Genomic DNA, 23,722 nt, shown 5'->3' on the forward strand with positions numbered 1-23,722 from the left:
TGTGTTGTGAACTTGGAACATTTCTTTCAAGGAATAATTCACCCAAAAATGAAAATTAGTTTCTACATTCTACTCCAAATATTCCTGCAGCCCAAACCTCACATAAAGTGCAAGAAAACTACTCAACAGCCAGGAACTGATGGCCATGGTGAATTTAACAACTAAAGTGGAGTATTAGGCTACATTTAGTCCTGTACAGAAGTGTTTGTGAAGCACATCAGCCATTTAAATGTGTCTGTGTTCTGTTGATCGGAGGATGTTGGGTGCTCTGAAGATGTCTGAGGAACATCTGGGATTTCAGTAGCTGTACATGGAGAGAGGGGCGTCCTCCAGCATATCATCCTGAAACACAGATATCAGTGAGTCATTCTCAAGAAACTGTAACTGAACAGAACTTTCATTACATACAGGTGTAGTGTAAATACATAAAAAAAAATGTTTATTAGGCTATTTTTGTTTTAATACATCACACTCAATTTTAATTAGTTATATAGATTTAAAAAAAAAAAACTTTACCCATATTAAGCTTTTCTTGAAATTTAAATACCATGCTTTTTTCACTTTTTTTTTTTTTTTTTTAGAAATAAAGGCTTTTCTTCAGTCTTGTTAATGTGTCACATTTCCCCCTACACACACATATTTACATTATATTTAAGGGAATGACATCAATTTTGTTAAAATATTTTAGATCAGTATCATAGTTAACCTCCCCCCTTCAAATACATTTAGTTAAAAACTAATACCATTCTATTAAACATATAATATTCTTAAAGGAACACACAATTTTTGAAAAAAGAAATTTATGTATATATATATATTAGTTATTTTGATTTTCTTTTTTTTTTTTAATTTTTAAAAAATTTCCCCAATGGATTTTTTCAGTGACTTTAAACGATTAAAAAATGAAAAAATAAATAAAAAAAAAGATTAAAAAAAATAAAATCAAAGCATTTTCATAAATCAATGGGTTTTAATTACCACTTTTCTCAAAATGTTTTTTTCTTCCTTCTATTTTCAGGGAAAAGTAGAATTGCAAAATCTTTCCCTGCACTTTGTTTAGCCTTGTTAACCAGACATGTATATGTGTAATATTTCATGGAGTGGCATCATAAACAATTTAGCTCATTTATCATAGTGGCATCCTGAGTTCAACAATAAACCTTCAAATTAAATGATTTTAAAAATAGAATAGCATTGACATGAATCGATGTTAAGTTATTATCGAAAAATAACCCACTTTTTTTTTTCTTTTAATTAAAATATTACATTTTTACCTAAAAAAAAATTTCCTGGAAAGTGCTAAGTTTTTACTTTGTTCATTTATGATATATTTAAGCGAATAACAGCATAAAATATTATTATTATTATTTTAATCAACATCATAGTAATCCCTCTAATGATTATGACCGTTATGGTCCCGGTACTTTGAGTCTAACATAGAAAAATATAAGCTTCAGCAAAATAACCTTATTAAATGATTGAGGTCTCACCATGGGGAGATCTTGAAGTCTGCGAAACTCTGGACCATCATTTGTGTTTCTGAATTTGAGGAATATGAGGACCGAAACGATGGCAGCGACGACGATGAATGCTGACACCAGTCCAGCAAGGAGCGGGTCAGTGGATGCTTTGCTATTGTCTAGAAGAACGAAAACAGAGAAAGAGAGAGCATTATACAGCGTTTCTGCAGTGACGTCTGGTGAATCCACAAAGATGCGTCTGTTCTTCGGTTGTGTCAGCATGAAGACGTCCCTCACAGCTCGCCGTTCCTCTGCACATATAATGACGCTCTTGTTTTCCACACGCACTGTTATCAGCCTCTCTGCTGTTAGACCTCTATTCCAGTGTATGAGGATTTCTTTTGCTCGCCGTTATGGTAAACAAAAATGCAGATTTGCACTGTAAATATTTGTGCATTGAGCTGCATTGACTCACAAAAGCATCAACCAAATGAATAATCATGTGATGTTTGATAATCACAGCAATAAATCATGTCTGCATTGAAAGACAAACAGGAGAGGTCTCCAGCATAATGCAATGCTTTTGTCAAAATTAGTCAGTCAGGTCATAATTACACAGCCATTTTAATGCAGATGGTGCTACAGTAATTAAATACAAATACAGTATTCACACTGAAAAGTACTGATAAATAGACTTACTCACAGATATATTTACATTTATTATATATATATATATATATATATATATATATATATATATATATATATATATATATATATATATATATATGTATTATCAAGTGAAATGTGTAAACATTTATACTGAAATGGTAAATATAGTTTGTAATCATTAAATACATTATATTTAGGTTTAATTAAATGTTTAATTAAAAAAAATCAGAATTTATACCGAAAAGTATGTACAAATGTGAATTTAAATATATTAAGTGTAAAGAATTTTTTAACATTAAGAATTCAAAATTTATACCGAAAAGTACTTAAAAATGTGTACCTACAAATATGAATTTAAATGTAAAATATATTTAAAATTAAGAATTCATTCTAAAAGGATTGATGAATATAGTTTATAATAATAATAATAATAATAATAATAATAATACATATTTAAGTGTATTTAAACATAATAAGTGTAATATATATATATTTATTATATATGATTTATTTAATAATAAGAATTGAGAATTTATATTTAAAAAAGTACTGACATGTATTGTTTATTAAATACATTCTATATAAGTGTATTTAAAAATATTAAATGTAATATATAAAATATTAAGGATTCATATTGAAAAGTACTGATGAATATAAATGATAACAAATACATTGTTTACGTGTATTTAACTGAAAAGTACTAATGAGTATAGTTTATGATAATTAAATACATAGTATTTAAGTATATTTAAATATATAAAGTCTAATAAAGACTTCTAATGGAAAGTACAGTTAAAGTGTATTTAATATATGTATATTTTAATACAGTTAATATTAAATGCGTTTAGGGTTAAAACAAATCTTATTGAAGCTAGGATATTACTGTATGTTGGTTTAAAGATTCATTTTTGACTGGAAATCAACAAGACTAATGCACGGTGTTTTCACGTACCGGTGTCTCCGACGTTCAGAGCTGAGGGGGTGTCGTCTGAGAGCGGAGTGGGTTTCAGTCTGCTATGAGCGCTCGTTGATTCTGGGTAGCTCGTGTTTGGATCTCCTCTGGATTCTGGGTGGAGCGTGCTGATGTAAACGGTGTTTTTGGGCTCACGGGGCGCTGAAGGCAGGAGTGTAGTTGGTTTTACTGTGGTAACTGCTGTCTCATTATTCACAGGTGACACATCGGAGTCATTTCGACTGTCTGAGATGTTCCCAGAGAAACTGACATTCTCTGCCGGGGCGGATGAGTTCATCAATGTTTCTAAAGGTTAAACAAACACAGTGGTGTTAAATCAGCAAAAAAAAAAAAAAATCAGATTTGAGTGCAACTTCCAAAAAAAGTTATAATAATTTTTGTTGCTTTATTTTGATATTTATTAAAAAAAATTATGCTCACCAAAGCTGCATTAATTTGATCAAAAATACAGTAAAAGCATCAAAATAGTGAAATATTATCGCAATTTACAATACATTTTTTCTAACTGAATATATTTAAAAATGTAATTTGTTTCTGTGATGCACAGCTGTATTTTCAGCATCATTCCTCCAGTCTTCAGTGTCACACGATCTTCAGAAATCGTTCTAATATGATGATTTACTGCCCAAGAAACATTTCTGATTATTATCAGTGTTGGAAACAGCTGCTTTATATTTTTGTGTAACCCATCCCCCACCCCCACCTTGGATTCTATCATTTCTAGAAAGTCTAAAATAACAGCATTTATTTTAAATAGAAATCTTTTGTAACATTGTTTTTACTGTCACTTCTAATCGATTTCATGCATATTTAATATACATATGTATTTAACTAAATAAATGTTGTGTATAGAAATATATTTTTGTATTAAATATATTTCGTGTAAAACATTTTCTTTATTAGAAATATAAATCTTTTGTAACATTATCAATGTCTTTACTGTCAGTTTACTGCCATCCTTGTAGAATAAATGTATTAATTTATTATTTAATTTATTAAAAAGTCTTACTGAAACATTTGAGCAGTAGTGTACAGAGTTTACTTTCAAAAAGAACTAATGGGTTGTTAAAAAGTGTTTGTTTTGTTTCTTTTGGTCATATCTTATCTTGAATATTGCACAAAGTATGCTAGAACTGCCGCTGGTGCCCATTAAAGAAGAAGAAGAAATGGGTGCATTATTACCATTTTTCCATGGTAACCTCTACATGACTCCAATAACATGGCAGCATATTACAGATCTGCTGACAGAAATGTTGAGAACAACTGAAAACCAACATGCAAACTGAGCTGAATAAATGACAGATGAAACGCAGCTTTGGGCTTTTTCAGTTAAATTCATGAGCACGTGACATGACTCAACAGGCGGCTACATGTTCAACGCGGTTTCTTCAGCTGGTGATGCCTTTGTTAAACACTAAAAGCATTTCCAACTCATTTTAACTCCTGTAATGAAATCTGATATTCAGTGAGATTTAATCCATCAGTAAGTGTTTGGATTGTGAAAATTGCTTTCTTTATGAGCTGTTTCAGAGTAAGTCATTCTTTTATTTTGATGATTACAAAGACATCCTTTTTCCCCCATGGAACGGAAAAAAACTATGTAAATAGAGTTTTTTGCATGACTTGTGCCTGTGTTCATGCCTGGTATGAGGGGTTAATTGGATTGGTTGTTTAACAGAGTAAAAGGAAACTAATCAGGGGTGCGTTTCCCAAAACCATAGTTGCTAACTAAGTTAGCAACTTTGTTGGTTGCAATGCAATTTCCCATTGCCAACCAACTAAGTTGTTAACAGGTTAGCAACTATAAGGTTTTGAGAAACGCACCCCTGAATGTGAAAAAACTGAACGTTTGACACATATGTGTGAGTTAAGAGAAAAGAGAGCGAGGCTGTGTTCAAAATAGCACTACCTAGCATACTATTACTATTTTTGCAGATGTACACTACCGTTAAAAAGTTTGGGGTCAGTAAGAATTTTTTTTAAGAAATGGATACTTTTTATCAGCAAGGATGCATAGAATCGATCAAAAGTGATGGTCAAAATGTTTACAATGTTAAACAAAGATTAATTTGACAAATAATGTTGTTCTTTCAAATTCTCTATTCATCAAAGAATCCTGAAAAATATTTCCAGTTTCCATTCAATATGAAGCAGCACAACTGTTTTCAACACTGATAATAATCAGAATTGTCTCTTGAGCAGCAAATCAGCATATTTGGTTTCTGAAAGACCGTGAGGAGTAATGATGCTGAAAATTCAGCTTTGCATCACAGGAATAAATTACATTTTAATTTATGCATTTAGCAGACACCTTTATCCAAAGCGACTGAGCATTCAGGCTACAGATTTTTATTTATTTTTTTAATAGTATGTGTGTTCCCTGGAAAACTGAACCCACAAACTTTTGTGCTGCGAATGCAATGCTCTACCACTGAGCCACAGGAACATTTTAAAATCTATTCAAGTAGAAAGCAGTTTTTTTTTTAAGTTGTAATGATATTTCACAATATCACTATATTTTGTACTGTATTTTTGATCAAATAAATGCAACCTTGGTGAGCAGAAATAACCTTAAATTATAAAATAATTGCATTAATTTCTAAGATAGATGCACTCAGAAAATTAAACATGCACATTACCAATGTAACATAATGCTATGTAAAAGCACACATTGTGTGTTTTAAGTTTGTCAGTATTTCATCTGGAAGCAGCCAGTGAGAGTATCTGAGCTCTTCAGTAATGCAGCAGGATGATTTTAATGGTGTTGGTGAGATCTTTGATGGTTTGTTGAGTGAGCCACAAGTGTGTGTGTGTGTGTGTGTGTGTGTGTGTGTGTGTGTGTGTGTGTGTGTGTGTGTGTGTGTGTGTGTGTGTGTGTGTGTGTGTGTGTGTGTGTGTGTGTGTGTGTGTGTGTGTGTGTGTGTGTGTGTGTGTGTGTGTGTGTGTGTGTGTGTGTGTGTGTCATGAGGATTCAAACTCTTTACGGGAAGTTGTGGCCTAATGGTTAGACAGTTGGACTCCCAATCGAAAGGTTGTGAGTTCGAGCCTCAGGCCGGCAGGAATTGTGGGTGGGGGGAGTGCATGTACAGTTCTGAGTATGGGTCACAATACTTGGCTGAATGTCACTTTCACTTCACGCTCTCATGTTAGATCTCACACAGCATTTACTCATTGATTCTCTTCATGTCGTTCTACATTGCTGTCGCAGTTCAGAAACACTGGTTGTTGTGTAAATGATCTCTTCTGTCAGGTCAGGTCAGGTATAGGTAAGTGAAAGTATTCACCCAATGATGAAACTTCTTTTATTTGCTCACTCTCATGTTGTTCTTAACTTGTTGAAATGTGTCTTTGCTTGCCATTTTTGATTATGAAGCAGCAGGAATGTGATTTTCAGCCAATGATGACATAGATATTGGTGTGTTCTGCTTTTGTGTTTCACAGAAGAAATAAATATACGTGGGTTTGGAACCACATAATGTGAGTAAATGATGAAAGAATTTCATTCTTAGGTTAAATATTCCTCTGTGGTAGGTTCAACAAAGTTTGTTTGAAATGAGCAGAAAATGTGTAGAGTGAGTCAGAATTTTTTTAAAAGAACAGTGTTATTCTAAATTATTTTACTATTAATATAGAATTTTTTCATTTTTCAAATGAGATTTATTTAGATAAAATGCACTTTAAAATATGAATAAATGTTATATAAATAATAGTAAATTAAAATAAATCAATAGTAAATGGAAATAAAAAAGGTGTATATATATATATATATATATATATATATATATATATATATATATATATATACATATATATATATATATATACAACCCGAATTCCGGAAAAGTTGGGACGTTTTTTAAATTTAATAAAATGAAAACTAAAAGACTTTCAAATCACATGAGCCAATATTTTATTCACAATAGAACATAGATAACATAGCAAATGTTTAAACTGAGAAAGTTTACAATTTTATGCACAAAATGAGCTCATTTCAATTTTGATTTCTGCTACAGGTCTCAAAATAGTTGGGACGGGGCATGTTTACCATGGTGTAGCATCTCCTTTTCTTTTCAAAACAGTTTGAAGACGTCTGGGCATTGAGGCTATGAGTTGCTGGAGTTTTGCTGTTGGAATTTGGTCCCATTCTTGCCTTATATAGATTTCCAGCTGCTGAAGAGTTCATGGTCGTCTTTGACATATTTTTCATTTAATGATGCGCCAAATGTTCTCTATAGGTGAAAGATCTGGACTGCAGGCAGGCCAGGTTAGCACCCGGACTCTTCTACGACGAAGCCATGCTGTTGTTATAGCTGCAGTATGTGGTTTTGCATTGTCCTGCTGAAATAAACAGGGCCTTCCCTGAAATAGACGTTGTTTGGAGGGAAGCATATGTTGCTCTAAAACCTTTATATACCTTTCAGCATTCACAGAGCCTTCTAAAACATGCAAGCTGCCCATACCGTATGCACTTATGCACCCCCATACCATCAGAGATGCTGGCTTTTGAACTGAACGCTGATAACATGCTGGAAGGTCTCCCTCCTCTTTAGCCCGGAGGACACGGCGTCCGTGATTTCCAACAAGAATGTCAAATTTGGACTCGTCTGACCATAAAACACTATTCCACTTTGAAATAGTCCATTTTAAATGAGCCTTGGCCCACAGGACACGACGGCGCTTCTGGACCATGTTCACATATGGCTTCCTTTTTGCATGATAGAGCTTTAGTTGGCATCTGCTGATGGCACGGCGGATTGTGTTTACCGACAGTGGTTTCTGAAAGTATTCCTGGGCCCATTTAGTAATGTCATTGACACAATCATGCCGATGAGTGATGCAGTGTCGTCTGAGAGCCCGAAGACCACGGGCATCCAATAAAGGTCTCCGGCCTTGTCCCTTACGCACAGAGATTTCTCCAGTTTCTCTGAATCTTTTGAAGATGTTATGCACTGTAGATGATGAGATTTGCAAAGCCTTTGCAATTTGACGTTGAGGAACATTGTTTTTAAAGTTTTCCACAATTTTTTTACGCAGTCTTTCACAGATTGGAGAGCCTCTGCCCATCTTTACTTCTGAGAGACTCTGCTTCTCTAAGACAAAGCTTTTATAGCTAATCATGTTACAGACCTGATATCAATTAACTTAATTAATCACTAGATGTTCTCCCAGCTGAATCTTTTCAAAACTGCTTGCTTTTTTAGCCATTTGTTGCCCCCGTGCCACCTTTTTTGAGACCTGTAGCAGGCATTAAATTTTAAATGAGCTAATTAAGTGGATAAAAGTGTAAAATTTCTCAGTTTAAACATTTGCTATGTTATCTATGTTCTATTGTGAATAAAATATTGGCTCATGTGATTTGAAATTCCTTTAGTTTTCATTTTATTAAAATGTAAAAAACGTCCCAACTTTTCCGGAATTCGGGTTGTATATATATATATATATATACATATATATATATATATATATACATATACATATATATATATATATATTAGTGTTGTCTATTGATAAATAAAGATAACTAATCACAAATGTTTTCAGAAATTAATCCCACCTAACATTAAAGTTTTTAAATATCCTTTTATATTGCAATCATTTCATTCAATCTTAATTCAAATCAATGTATAAACAAAATAAAGACTTGAATAATGGCATCTTTTTTTCCTAATATTTAACCATTGACTGACTAGCCATTCAACATTACAGTATAATTGACAGTGTGTTTTCTTTTTCTTCTTTTTAATGGCTGTTTAAAAGTATTACGTGCACTCTAAGAAAAGTCTCTAAAAACAGATCTGGGCTTATGCACCTAGGTTTTTGAGTGATCTTTGACAAGATTATAAAAAAAAAAAAAATTAACTTTTTATCACTCAAAATCTGAGATGCATGAACTCAGATGAATGCGGTCTACAATCAATCAGGTCCAAAAAGAAATACAAATCCTGTGCTTGAAAGAAAACAAGTTGATTAAAAGATTGAATTAAAGATTTGGTAATAATATAGCATAAAAAGAGTTTTAAAAGGCCGGTCATTTTTTACCGGGAACCCCAAATTAGGTAAAGGATTTTCAGCACAGCACAAGGGTTAAAGAAATATTTTGAACCCAATGACTTGTGCCTCTTTACAAACGCTGATTGTGGCAGTAGGAAATTGCATTACACATCATATTGAGGGTTAACGACACTGTCGATCTCAGATTAAAACCACAGTAAGTAAATGTTGTACCTGTTGTGTCTGTGTGCGGCGTGGGCTCAGTGATGTTAGAGGACTGTGTCTGATTGCTGCCGGGGCTCGAGGTCAAGTCAACATCAGTCACTCCGATTCTATGTGAGATGTGATGCGATGAGGTCACGTCAGCCGCAGACGACACACAGAGATAATCACCTGAAGATGGGAGGAAAACCAGAACAGAGAGAAATTTTGGCCAGCATCTTAAATTATTCAATGTAATCTGCATATTTAAATGAAAATGGGTATTATCATGAATTAAAAATGAGAGAATGTCTCTGCCAAATCTGAATCTACAAGAGAGAATGTTTAATCGGAGCTCTTTTCTGTCTTTAGATATGTGATGAAACAAGAAAAGTGTTAATAATTAATTCAGTAATTTAATTAAGCATGTGTTTGGGGAGGAACTATCTGTCTGTCTGACTAATAATAAATGAGTGTTGAGGAAACCTGTCATTATATGTGCAATTCAGGATTTGAACAACCCTTTAGCTCTGTTAATGAACTTTAAAGCATTGTTTGTGCAACAGATATGAATGAAACTTCAAATTATATGACTTGAGAAAAAATTCCACCGACTTGCGACTTTTCATTCAGAAATTGCTTGTATGTTTCACAAATAATAACAAAGAAATGGCAAGTAACACATATGCGCAAAACATTTGGCGTCAGAATTAAAAAAAAAAAAAAAGTTTTTGAAAGAAGACTTTAATGCTCACCAGGAGTAAAAGTATTTGATGAAAAATACACTAAAAACAGTAATATTCTGAAATATTTTTACTATTTCAAAAAACTGTTTTCTATTATAGTATATGGTAAAATGTTATTTGTTGCTGTGATGCACAGCTCAATTTTTAACATCATTACTCCAGTCTTCAGTGTCACATGAGCTTCATATAATCATTTTTATATGCTGATTTGCTGCTCAAGAAACATTTATTATTATTAATGTTGAAAACAGTTAAAAATGATAGACATTGTCAACATTTAGTTTCTTTTTTAACTGCCCACATTACAGTGTAATAAGGAAGAGAATGTTAAAAAGGTTTGACAGGTTTGGCTCAATAAATGTCCTAATCATTTGCTCAGAGACTTTGTCTCTCTTCTGTCAACAGATGCTCTTCTTATCAGTTATCGTTCTATTTTCATCTTCTCACCCTCTGGACTGATAGAGTTCTGGTCTACACGTCACTTTTCATGAAAGTCTCTGTCTGTCTCTGTTATACAGTCGATCCAGTATATTGATCACGTCCATAATTAGCAGCTTTATTTAATACATTTTGATTAGGCTGATATTGGAATAAAATAATATTGTACCTAAATTTTGAAATAAAGCATAAACAAAATCTAAATATTAGATGGAAAAACTTAGAAGTTAAATTTTAAGTGATCAAATTACTAAAATAAATAACTTTTAATAAAATCTAATAAATAAAAATTACAAAAGCACATTTAAACGACTTAAACTAAAGTAAATATAAAAATATAAAAAGCGCATTCAAAATATTAATAATAATATAACTGATGATTTCATTCAAATGTGATTTCACATTATGCACAAATTAAACCTAACTAAACATTCCTTTAAAAACTAAATACAATGTGACTTGCATCTTAATAACTTTCCATAATAGGAATTTAAACTTCTTTGAAATACAATTGGTCTACACAAAATTGATGGTGAAATCATTTTCATTCAGAAATTGCTCGTATATTTCACAAATAGTAACAAAGAAATGGCAACTAATACATTCAATTAAATGGAAAAACACTCCAGTAGTCTTTGTTTTATTTACAACTTCATAAAATAATTTTTTACAGTGTTAAGGTGATGATACATGGGGCAGCTTTTTTGGGCAATGTTGACTGGGCAATTTCACAGAATGGGTAACAAAATTCTGTCTGGATACTTGAGATCAGTCGTGGGCCCAGTGTCTCATCTGGTTCCCTGTTGACAGCAACGTTGCTCAAAAAGTTGCCTTCTTTATCATAATATTCACCCAGTCATGTTTCTCACCTGCGCTCCTGTTTCTCACAGGTTTTCTCGTCTCTCATCTATCTGCAGATCTCATCTTTATGCAGAGCTTTTGTTTGATATGAAATTGTGTCTGTGGAGCTCATAACTACTGGAGTAAATGCTATATAAGTTCAAAATTTCATGTTTAGTCAAATGTGTCATTGCCATTTCTTTGTAATTATCTATGAAATTTACAAGCCATTTTCTGAGTTAAAATTGTTTTGATATTAATATATATATATATATATATATATATATGTTTTCCATTGTAGAACATCTCCATGGAGGTGATGCTTCCGTTTCAAATGTATAATTTTATTTTATTGCAGTTATTCATGTTAACTTATTTTGTTTAAATAATTTAATGCATTAAATTATAAGGCTAACTATTGGAAATACTTTTACTTTAAAATAAAGTGCACTTATGAATTGTGAAAAATAAGAGCAGGAATAAAAGTAAACGGGGCTTTTGTACAAGATGTAAAAATAGAAGAGCAGATGAAAGTGAGAGGAACAGGAAGTCAGCATGCAAAGATGACAAGCAGCAGAAACACTTTAAAAAAATACACCACGATTGTTCAGGAGCGTGTACTGAACAATCTTGCTCTCGCTCAGTTAATATACAGAGCCATTCTTAACTTTCCAAAACAGGCCTTAGAATAAAATCTAATTTAGATATGGTAAAAATACACGCTGCATGACTCCTAATTACAAACTCTGGCTAAGAAATGAATGCATTCTGGGATTGAGAGAGTATGTGTATGTGTGTGTGTGGTTTGACAGAATTCCCATAATGCTCTGTGTGCCAGTGTTGGGAAAGAGAGATGAATTTCTTGAATTTCCACCCTCACATGAACGTGTGCGAACACATACAACCCCTGGCAAAAAGTATGGAATCACCCCTCTCAGAAGATGTTCATTCAAATGTTTAATTGTGTAGAGCAAAAACCAAGCACATATATGCCACAAAACAATTTTCACTCAACAAAACAATATTCTGGCTGTATAAAACACTTAAAAAAAAAAAACAACAACAAAGAAAGATAACTATAGTCAATTACAACTCTTTTTACAGATCAAACAGAGGAAAAAAATATGGAATCACACAAATCTAAGGAAAATTATATGGAATCACCAAATAAAAACCCTACTAGTACTTTGTTGCACCACATCTGGCTTTTATAACAGCTTGAATTCTCTGAGGCATGGATTTAACTAATGACAAACAGTATACTTCATCAATCTGTCTCCAGCTTTGTCTTATTGCAGTTGCCAGATCAGCTTTGCAGGTTGGAGCCTTGTCGTGGACCATTTTCTTTAATTTCCACCACAGATTTTCAATTGGATTGAGGTCCGTACTATTTGCAGGCCATGCCATTGACATTACATGTCTTTCCTGTAGAAATGTTTTCACAGATTTTGCCCTATGGCACAATGCATTATCATCCTGAAAAATGATGCTACCATTACCAAACATCCTTTCAATTGATGGAATAAGAAAAGTGTCCAAAATCTCAACATAAACTTGTGCATTTATAGAAGATGTAATGACTGTCATCTCTCCCATACCTTTACCTGACATACAACCCCATATCATTAATGATTGTGGAAATTTGCATGTTTTCTTCAGGCAGTTGTCTTTATAAATTTCATTGGAACGGCACCAAACAGAAGTTCCAGCATCATCACCCTGCCCAATGCAGATTCGTGATTCATCACTGAATATAACTCTCATCCAGTCATCCACAGTCCAAGATTGTCTTTCTTTAGCACACTGAAACCTTGTTTTTTCTGTTTAGATGTTAATGATGGTTTTCGTTTGGCTTTTCTGTTTGTAAATCCCATTTCTTTTAGGCGATTTCTTACAGTCCGGTCACAGACATGAACTCCACTTTCTGCCTATTTGTTCCTCATTTGTTTTGTTGTGCATTTTCTGTTTTCAATGCATATTGCTTTAAGTTTTCTCTCTTGGCGCTTTGATGTCTTTCTTGGTCTACCAGTAAGCTTCCCTTTTACAACCTTTCCATTTGATTTGTACTTGGTCCAGATTTTAGACACATCTGACTGGGAACAACCAACATCTTTTGCTACATTCCGTGAAGATTTACCTTCTTTGAGAAGTTTGATAATCCTCTCCTTTGTTTCAACTGACATCTCTCGTGTTGGAGCCATGAGTTATGTCAATCATCTTGGTTCAACACATCACTAATGTGTGCAAGCACTTGTTTTTAACTGCAGACTAATTAGCAGTTGTAATCAGATACATGTGTTTGTTTTAGAAATGCAAAGTGCATTGTGATTCCATATAATTTTCCTCAGATTTGTGTGATTCCATATTTTTTTCCTCTGTTTGATCTGTAAAAACAGTTGTAATTGACTATAGTTATCTTTCTTTGTTGTTGTTTTTTTTAAAGTGTTTTATACAGCCAGAATATTGTTTTGTTGAGTGAAAATTGTTTTGTGGCATATATGTGCTTGGTTTTTGCTCTACACAATTAAACATTTGAATGAACATCTTCTGAGAGGGGTGATTCCATACTTTTTGACAGGGGTTGTACATGTTTGCTAATGTAAATAAATAAGAATTGAATATGAGTTTTCATAAAGCAGTCAGTCTTTACAGTCAGAAGTCCTGAGTGAACACAAAACTGAATACAAGTAAACTGCAAAATTGGAACTGATGTCATAGAAATGCAAACATAAGACTATTTTTCATAAAGTCTAATTAAAAACAAGCTTATGTTTGTGTTAATATGATTACTCTTACAGTCCAGTATCTTTTCACTGCAAGATACAAGGCTGTGTCTCCAAACATATTGAGGTCCCTACCTAGAAAGCATTTTCGAGCAACCAAAGTACATTAAGGAGTTTTTGGGCATCCATCAAGTCATGAAAGATTTGCACTTCTAGATGTCCTTTCTGGGCATCTTAAGTGGTCAATATTGTGCTTACTGCCTAGGTAGGCAGTTTAGGTTTTGAGACACAACCATTGTTTGACTTCAGCAGAAACAAACTGAGAACAAACAAATATTGTCTGAAAAATAGAGTACATTTCACAATGGCTATTACTATAATTCTGTTTCACTTCACTAGAGATAGATAGATAGATAGATAGATTTATTTTTTACCTGTAATGAAAGAACAGTAGAAGAGCACCATCGCACAAAACGCAATATTTCCACATCTGCCCATATCCTTTATATGTCAAAAGATAAAAACTTCAACCTGAAATAAAGCTAAAATATTTGTTCCTTCTTTCTTTCTTTCTTTCTTTCTTTCTTTCTTTCTTTCTTTCTTTCTTTCTTTCTTCAGACGTGAAAACCGACACAAAAGTCCAGTGTGTGTGTAATAAATGCCTCTGGATCGACGGACGGAGATGAAATTAGATTCCAGTGTGTTTGTGTCAGATGATCAGAAGTGTCTGGAAGAGTTCATTTACAGCAGATCCAAAGAGTTGAGATCCGCTGCGCGCTCTCGTCTGACGCGGTGGGCGGGGCGCGGCGAAGCGCGCACACAACAGCTGGACGGGGATCAGCTGCTTTTAGAGCTGCTTTTATAAATATGTTCATTATACACACACACAAACACTACCGTTCAAACGTTTGGGATCAGTATGAATTGTAATGTTTTTAAAGAAGTCTCTTCTACTCATCATGGCTGGATTTATTTGACCACAGAAAAAACAGTAATATTGTGAAATATTATTGCAATTTAAAATAACAGTTTTCTATGTGAATATGTTTTAAAATATAATTTATTTCTGTGATGTAAAGCTGAAAAATCAGAATCATTACTACAGTCTTCAGTGTCACATGATCATTCTAATATGATGATTTAGTATCAATATTGAAAACAGTTTTGCAGCTTCATTTTTTTATTTTTTATTTTTTTTGGAACCTGTGGTACTTTTTCAGAATTATTTGATGTCTAAAAAGTTAAAAAGAACAGCATTTATTCAAAATATAAATATTTTGTAACAACTGCCGTTCTAAAGTGTGGGGTCAATTTCTTTCTTCTTCTTTGATCGTTTTTGAATAAAATTAAAGCTTTTATTCAGCAAGGATGTGTTAAATTGATATAAAAGTGATAATAAAGACTCATAAAAAGTATCACAGGATCCAAAAAAAGAAAAATAAACATATAATCAGCAGTAGAATGTATATTTTTAAGTAGGCCTGTATTAAAATAGAAAACCACATAATTGGGCGAGATTATGAACTCCGCTTGTTCTACACGTACAGAAGCTGAAATCCATGCAAAACTTCAAAAGTATCGCAAAGAGTCGCTGTGACACAGCATATGAACGCGTTATTTTTAAAAACCACATCACCCATAATGCAGTGCGAAGGTCCGTTTACAGGGCCATTCAAATTACGCCTGATTAAAAATGAACGTCACATCAAAGTCAAGTGATCTGTTGTATAAAAGCTATACGATTTTACGAGTTTAAAAACTCAGTATCAGAAATCAAAGCTCTATGGAGCAGACAGACAACTCATTTGATAAAAGGAAAACCGACATATCTGCATTCAATCAACACACCAATTTTACAGTTAAATTATTCATGATTATTTTTTATTTTTTTTACATATACACATAAAATAATAAAAAACGGAATAATACTGAATTAATTCTAACTGGGAATAGTGTTTTTTCTCTTTTTAGTGAAGGCAGAGGTTTGGGCACGCGCAGCGCGTGTCGAATCGTTCAGTCAGACCGACGAGAGCGGGAGAGGGAGGGCACGCGCACACTGGATCACCGCGACCGGACAGAGACCCTCAGACGCACATATGTGACAAACGGTCATGTTTAACGTTCAACTGAGATACGAAAGGGGTTTTATCATGAGCGAAATATGAGAATTAGAAACATGAGCTTGCGCGCACCGGCCTGATCGCTCGCCGGACCGATTCAAATTCACCTCAGTGAGCTAAATCAGCAAATATTATCACAATTAACTTATATTAATAACCAGTACATCTATAAAGCGTAAGGCAGCACATTGTGTTCAAGAGACGATGGATCCGGACACAGCCGCAGACTTCACCGTGGAAAACGTGGAAAAGGTAAATATACATGTTTTTAATCATTAATGTTGTGTTTAGTACGTTAATTAATGTTCATTTACTCTTAGGGGAAGACTTAGAAATGTTGTTGATTTGAGTTGAGCATAAATCCATGTTGTTTATTAATAGCGTACGTACATGACGGTGAATCTCACTAAGAACTAAAATTATATATATATATATATATATATATGTGTGTGTGTGTGTGTGTGTGTGTATACACACACACACACATAGTAGTCAATAAATTCTGTTTTAGGACCATTATTAAATTCTGTTTATATTTCTGTGTCATTTTTTAATATTTACATTTTATTGTAATCATGTATTTTTTAAACCAACATAAACCAAGGCAGTATTGCCATGATGAAAAATTAAAAAAGATAATGTTATATTTTCCCATTATAGTAATGAGAATTAGATGTTTTAAAATAGATGGTGTTTAATGTGCTTAATTGTCCTAAAAATAGTGTCCCAATGCACAAAATATTAATAGTCCTAAAAAAAAACAACAACAACGTAATTTTCCATAAAAGGCATGTTATTTCCCATTTCTATCTTTTAAAGTTGTGGTGAAATATGGCTGGGATCATCTTGACTGTTTTTGTGAGATTGACCCATGTAGAGCGCTTTCAGCATCATTGCAGAATTGTGATGTTTACGTTCTTCTCTCTTTATTAGCTCTCAATTTCAACTGCTTTTGTTGCCGAATGTCTGTCAGTTTTATGGCTCTGTCTATTTTTGATGGTAATTCTGTCTGAATGTGATTGTAATGCAGCTGATCTCTGATGATCGGGTTACTAATGTGAAGCTGGTGTTCAACATTAGATTGGATTAGAGTAAAGAGAGTGATATTGATCCATCCGTGAGGATGAGGAGCCGAGAGAGGGTGGTGTCCTGTCTGTCTCATCTCTGCCTGGTGAAGGGTTTCTCTTTCATCTTTATCTTTATCTGTTGGTCTCAACAAATGCTCTGTTCTGCTTGTGTGATGCTAATAATTATTACATCTTTTAATCTCTTTAATAGCAAACATGGTGTCAGTAATGTTTTTTTTTTTTAAAGGAATGCACTCGATTGCTATTGACAATAATTTCTAATTATCCCTCAGTTTCTGTTTACACTAATGCATTTACATTGAAAATCTATGAATAAAGCATTTAGCATCACTTATGTTAATTCTTCTATGTAAAAAAGCATGCATTTTATTTCATGTCTTTGAAACAAGTTTCTTATGCTCATTAAAACTGCAAAAAATACAGTTTAATTGAGAAATATTATTACAATTTAAGAGAACTGTTTTCTATTTGAGTATGCTTTGAGATGTAATTACCGTGATCAAAGCTGAATTTTCAGCATCATTTCTCCAGTCTTCAGTGTCACATGATTCTTCAGAAATCATTCAAATATGATGATTTGCTGCTCAAGAAACATTACTTATTATCAGTTTTGAAAACAGATTGCATCATGTTTTGTGGAAACAATATATATTACCATTCAGAAGTTTGGGGTAAGATAAATTCAAATGGTTTCTGAAGGACACTGGTTAAATCATCTATTCAGCTTTGAAGTCCTGAAAAGGTTTAAAGTAAATTCATAAATTTATATGCACTGATTATTTTAACTCTGTGTCAGATAGAAGGCTGAAAATATATATTCTGCTTCTTTTACATTTTTTTCAAAAGATGTGCACTAGCTCCTGTATCAGGACGTCACTGTCTAGCTATTCAACTCAGTCTCTTAGCAGGAGAAACACAGAGGTCATTGTGTGTGTGTTTATTGTGTATTGTTCTGGACAGTGTGATGGTCAGGCGTAACCATCTGCAGAGGAGAGAAACATCACTAAAATAAAACCCCATGTTTAAATATCCTGGTCAGAAATCCAAGCTGACAAGAGTAATGTCATGTTAGTTATGCACAAAACAATTCAGAGATTAATTATCTGGGCTCAACGTTGCTGTAAAATTCACCACGAGAAACCTTTTCATTTTTAGATGCAGCTAGATGCTTTGACTTTGGATGTTTTCTGTGTGAATGTGTGTTTGATGTTTCACAGAGGGTATCTGGGGTGTATGCTTGTTGTCATGTTCCACTATTGTTTTTTTTTGATTGGCTCGGCTGTTAGCTTTGCTAATTATATCTCTTGGGTTGTGTGCAGAGATTTGGTTGTCAAGGGCAGCCTGATATGTTTTTCCAACCATTGACTGTTCAAACGAGTCGGCAGCCACGTCTTGCTGTGCTTCTTTAGACACATACACACGTTTATCTGATCGATTAGTGCTGAAAGGTCAAAAAGCTTCTCTTATAATGTAACAATTTCTGCTGTAGTTCTGTTTCTCGTTGATACTGGGGAATTTGGGATTATTTACCTCTGACTCAATGGGAATGAATCTCAAAACACAAATATTCTGAGATGTAAAATTCACAGACACATGGCTGATGATGTCAGAACAAGCATTCCCGATCACTCCAGATGGGCTGTTGAACACAGTCCCAAAAATCTTCAAATGTTTGGCTTCATGCAGTGTTTGAGAGTCAGGGTAAACAGTCTTTGAGTCCACCGGGAAACAAGGCGTTAGTACAAAGTACTAAACTGAAAAATCAGTGTTTCTGAGGAGCAGCTGGTCATTTCAGTTTCTAAACTTTGTGAGCTTTATAGTGTTTGTAGCAAGTAAACAAAATCTTTTGCCATCACAAGTAGTCAAAATGTTTACTTTGGGTGGGTCATGATGGTCAACTAGTTATCCAGCAACTGAACAGTTGTTAATGAGATTTATTTGTTGTTCATGTATTTTCTTTTTAATTTATTTTATTTAATTTAAAATGGTGGTTGCAGCTTTTACACTTTTGACACAATTAATTAATTTATTTATTTTGATTTATACATTTTATAATAAGTCATTTTTATATATTTAAATATTTTATATTATTATAAAACTAAGAAATTTTTATATTTATATTTATTTTAAACATTTCTTCATTTTCTTTTATGCATTTTAAAATATTAATTTAAATGTAATATTAATTTAATATATATATATAGGGCTGTCAAAATTGCTCAAAATTGACGTTCGAATATTCCCTCTAAAAAATACACGAATATTCGAACTATTCGAACATCTGGTTGCGCACGTTGTCAATGACGCGCATTACGTCAATAACAGGCAAAAATAATACAAAGAGACATAACTACTTGTATAGGTAGCAGGGCTGCACGATATTGGGAAAAAATGACATTGCGATATTTTATTTTTCTGCGATATATATTGCGATATTTTTTCTTACAAACAAAAATGGGGTGAGCACACTTACATTCTCATTTTAAATGATTTAAACATCGACACCATCGCATCAATTGATTAATATGCGGGAGGGAGAGAGAGCAAGACAGCGCTCCTGTTGTTTGAAGATGGCTCGCTCTCTCTCTGTCTCTCTCGCGTGCGCTCTCTCTCTCTCTGTCTCTCTCGCGCGCTCTCTCTCTCTCTCTGTCTCTCTCGCGCACGCTCTCTCTCTCTGTCTCTCTCGCACACGCTCTCTGTCTCTCTCGCGCGCGCTCTCTCTGTCTCTCTCGCGCGCGCTCTCTCTCTGTCTCTCTCGCGCGCGCTCTCTCTGTCTCTCTCGCGCGCGCTCTCTCTGTCTCTCTCGCGCGCGCTCTCTCTGTCTCTCTCGCGCGCTCTCTCTCTGTCTCTCTCGCGCGCGCTCTCTCTCTGTCTCTCTCTCGCGCGCGCTCTCTCTCCCTCTCTGTCTCTCTCGCGCGCTCTCTCTCTCTGCCCTGTTAAACTTGCATGTGTTTTTCAGTCCTGTCAATGAAAAAACTTTCACTCTATGATGGTTAAGCTGTGCAATTAATCTGCGAATCACATTCGTCAAGGGCCGGGGAGCAGCTGGCCCGTACAGTTAATGAATAACAGATCAACTACGACAGCCTACATCGCACATCCTGCGAGGTGACTATCGTGGATTCGTACATCGCAATATCGATGCTTAAACGACACATCGTGCAGCCCTAATAGGTAGTCTATTTAAGTTTAAACATATATGACAACGTATTACCTGCACAAAAACAAGGAAATCAACTAATGGCCAAGACTGCAGACCTCACACTCTCTCACCCTCACGTTCTCTGCGCATAACGGTTTAAATGAACAAACACATTTTTGTGCAAGTAATTTAAGCTCGCGACTATTGTCCCAAATATAGCAGGCTTCATTCAGTGATTGAAACAAATATTATTAATATTAATTGAAGTTTTACAGCATATAGAACTGACATTGAATGCTCCGAGCGAGCTGTGCTGTGGTAAACATGGAACTTTTCCTTGACATGAAACGATAAATAATCAAACCTCGGATCCATTGCTTGACAGAACTCCCCGAAGCGTGCCCCATCCGCGATACTGATCGGTCTCATCATGTCCTTACAAATGAACGAAATTATTTTATCTGTTATGGCCTCTTGTCGTGTTGCAGACAAAGAGCTTGTGGCGGGCGATGCAAAGTAACGTTAAGTGTCGAGACGTGACTGTTTAGCTGGAGTTCCACACATTATGCCATGCTCATTTGGGTGCACATTTTTGAGATGTGACCTCATGTTGCTAGTTGTCGAATGGTATGCTAACTGTGTCTTAACTAGCTTGCATACAACAATTTTACCTCATTTTCTCTGCTGCGGTCGAGTTGGGCTCTGCACTTGCTGGCATCTTCCATGAAGACGCGTCAACTTTCAGCAGTGATGCTGTGCCAGACAGTGCGACTCCTGTGAGGCTGTGACCTGTCGCTGAACCCTCAGGCGCGCTAGCGCACCCACTCGCAAAGCAGACAACCACGCCTCTACTACCGCGGGCCTTTTTTTCCACATTTATTTTTTATTCGAATATAAATTTTCACCTTCGAAATTCGTTTTTTAAAAACTATTCGAATACATATTCGAATTTAGAATATTCGTTGACAGCCCTAATATATATATATATATATATATATATATATATATATATATATATTTATTTATTTATTTATTTTTTTTTTTTTTTTTTTTTTTTTTCATCAATTATCTGCAGCATGGCGAGAGCGTTTTGCACTTACAATGTCCCCGGCAGTGGATAAAATTCTCTCACTCGCAACAGTATTTTTTGGAGGACTTTATTACCTGCTCTGCTATCCTGACTTCAGACAGTGATATTGCTGGGTGATGGCGCCACAGATGTGCAGTCATGTTGGAAGTGTTTCCGTTTGAGTAGGCTACACGTGTAAAACGATGTCGAAATCGAATCGATCTGGAACATCTGAATCGATACCCAGCCCTATTCCTCGTACTGTAGCCTCACTTCACCGCCGGTTGCCATAATAAAGTGTGGAATGATGGTTCAGCGCCCCCTAACTTTATAGCATAGTGATTGAATATTTACTCGCTGGGAGCAGTTTCCTCATTTCAGCTCATAGACTTACAGGCACATACAAACAGTCAGTTCGGAGAGAAATAAAACGCATATAAATTATTTAAACGGAAAAATCGAATTTTTAAATTTTTAAACGGAAATTATTTAAATGGAAAAACCGCAATTCACAAGCGCGTATTGAACCGTGGATGTCATACCGAACGGTTCAATATTATATTGAGAATTATGGCAACCCTAGTATGTATGTGTTTTTAGTTTTAGTTATTTTATTTATCTTATACACAATAGTTGCATCTTTAAATTAATCCTTTTTAAATCACACCTTTAAGGTACACAGGGGCTGGACAACTTAAACCAGCCACATTATTTAGGGCTTCCTCACAGTGTGATTTATAATAGTTCTTTATGATTGTTGCTTGTCAGACTGTACAAACATGAGCCTCATGTGGAAACTCAGTTGTCAGTAATGTCAGACTGTATGACAGTTAAGCTTGGCTCACACTGTGCAATTTTGGCCACGATTTGGTTGTCTGAGACAAATATTGGAAATCATAAAACAGGGCTCGACATGTGCTTGTTCTTCCGACAAATAAATCAGTCATTTTCACACAATCACACTTTTTTTTTTCTCTCGGCATTAATGTAATTTCATTGTGAAGCAATAATCTCATCAGTGCTCATCAGGTATAACTTTAATCAGCATATTTGTGATGTTTGCCTTAAAGGTTATATTTTTTAATACAATGAGTTACAAGGCTGTAGAGAGCAGTGCATTATCACAAACCTAAATACTGAGGTTAAAATTACATTATTTTAAAATAGTCAGTTGTGAACTAAAGTGGGCCTGTCTAAGGCATGAAACTGCAGGACTGAAAATGAGTCCCACTCTGGCCTTGCATCTCTTCATTTTATAACCCTTTCTGGGCATCTCTGAAAGCGTGCTCTATCTCTATTGTTCCTGAAATGACCTTAATCATAATAGGCGCACATACTCTGTGCCACGAGACGTTCCCCATTATCGGAAAAAAAGAGTGGAAGAGACGGTCCCGTAGGCACATTTAACGGTGCTGAGGAATGGGTGCATTCAGAAGTGACTGATTGCGAGGGTATAGCTGCGACAGGTTCAGTGACTGGCTCATTTTTCAGTGACACGTCCAGAGTATATGACTGAATTTAGTCCTCCCCCACCGTAGCGAACTTACCTGTCCATATACATCACCTTCAAAATCACTAACAGGTCGCATAGTGTTTGATCCCAAACATCTCTTCATGTCTCAGTGGGTGGTTTATAGACAGAATGTGGAGCAGACTTTATACTGATCAGTTCAAATACAGACAGTGTAGGGCTGGATGATTAATCGAAACCGAAATTCAGAACCTCTAACCGACTTAATTTTCCCAATTTCGGTTATTTCGGTTTTTTAATCCTGTTAATACTTCCCCCTTAAAAGCATACTAGCGCGTGTGTAGCCACATGACTCTACCCCGTCCAGTCAGTGGCATAAAAGCAAAACACGGAGGTGAACGCTGGTTCAACACATAGTTATGGTGCACGAGCGGTGAGCCTTGAGTCTTCACTAAACTTTGTCAGTTGTATTTGTTTTATGGTTTGGGTATTCAAGCGATTAGACGGTCGGATGTGTAATTATTATTTCGAGCTCCCATGTTCGCGCAGCTGCATTGTGGCACGAACACTCATAAACAGCTGTGAAGAGGAACACAGAAACTAGTTGTCAGAACTGTCCTGTGATTTATTACTAAAGTAGCTTAAAATCTCAATATTTATTATAGCATATGTTTCTTCTTTTGAACTGAGGAGCTGGTTACTCGCACTGAGCTCGGTGCGCACGCGAAGAGAGAGCCGCGTCTCACGGACAGTAACACTGAACTGAGCTCTCGTTTGCGGAATTGCTA

At 34.8% G+C, this 23,722-nt stretch overlaps 1 protein-coding gene and 1 long non-coding RNA gene across 3 annotated transcripts in view; one reads left to right on the forward strand and one right to left on the reverse strand.

The window, feature by feature from the left end:
- On the reverse strand, positions 1-3,120 carry LOC132091775 (uncharacterized). Its single transcript, XR_009422128.1, has 3 exons — positions 3,085-3,120; positions 1,491-1,639; positions 1-342 (listed from the first exon to the last, which is right to left on the reverse strand). It is a non-coding gene; the product is annotated as an uncharacterized LOC132091775 (long non-coding RNA).
- A 12,944-nt stretch (positions 3,121-16,064) lies between these two features.
- The window catches only part of LOC132092114 (importin-13-like), a 49,562-nt gene continuing 41,904 nt past the window's right edge, over positions 16,065-23,722 (forward strand). For both annotated transcript variants that reach the window (XR_009422188.1, XM_059498201.1), the window contains exon 1: positions 16,065-16,416. Coding sequence is in view for 1 of the 2 variants with exons in the window: in XM_059498201.1 (XP_059354184.1) it covers positions 16,369-16,416 (48 nt within the window). In the remaining variant the exon portion in view is untranslated. The remainder of the gene's footprint in view (positions 16,417-23,722) is intronic.

Source organism: Carassius carassius, chromosome 18, assembly GCF_963082965.1.
Source record: "Carassius carassius chromosome 18, fCarCar2.1, whole genome shotgun sequence".
Classification (NCBI taxonomy): Eukaryota; Metazoa; Chordata; class Actinopteri; order Cypriniformes; family Cyprinidae; genus Carassius; species Carassius carassius.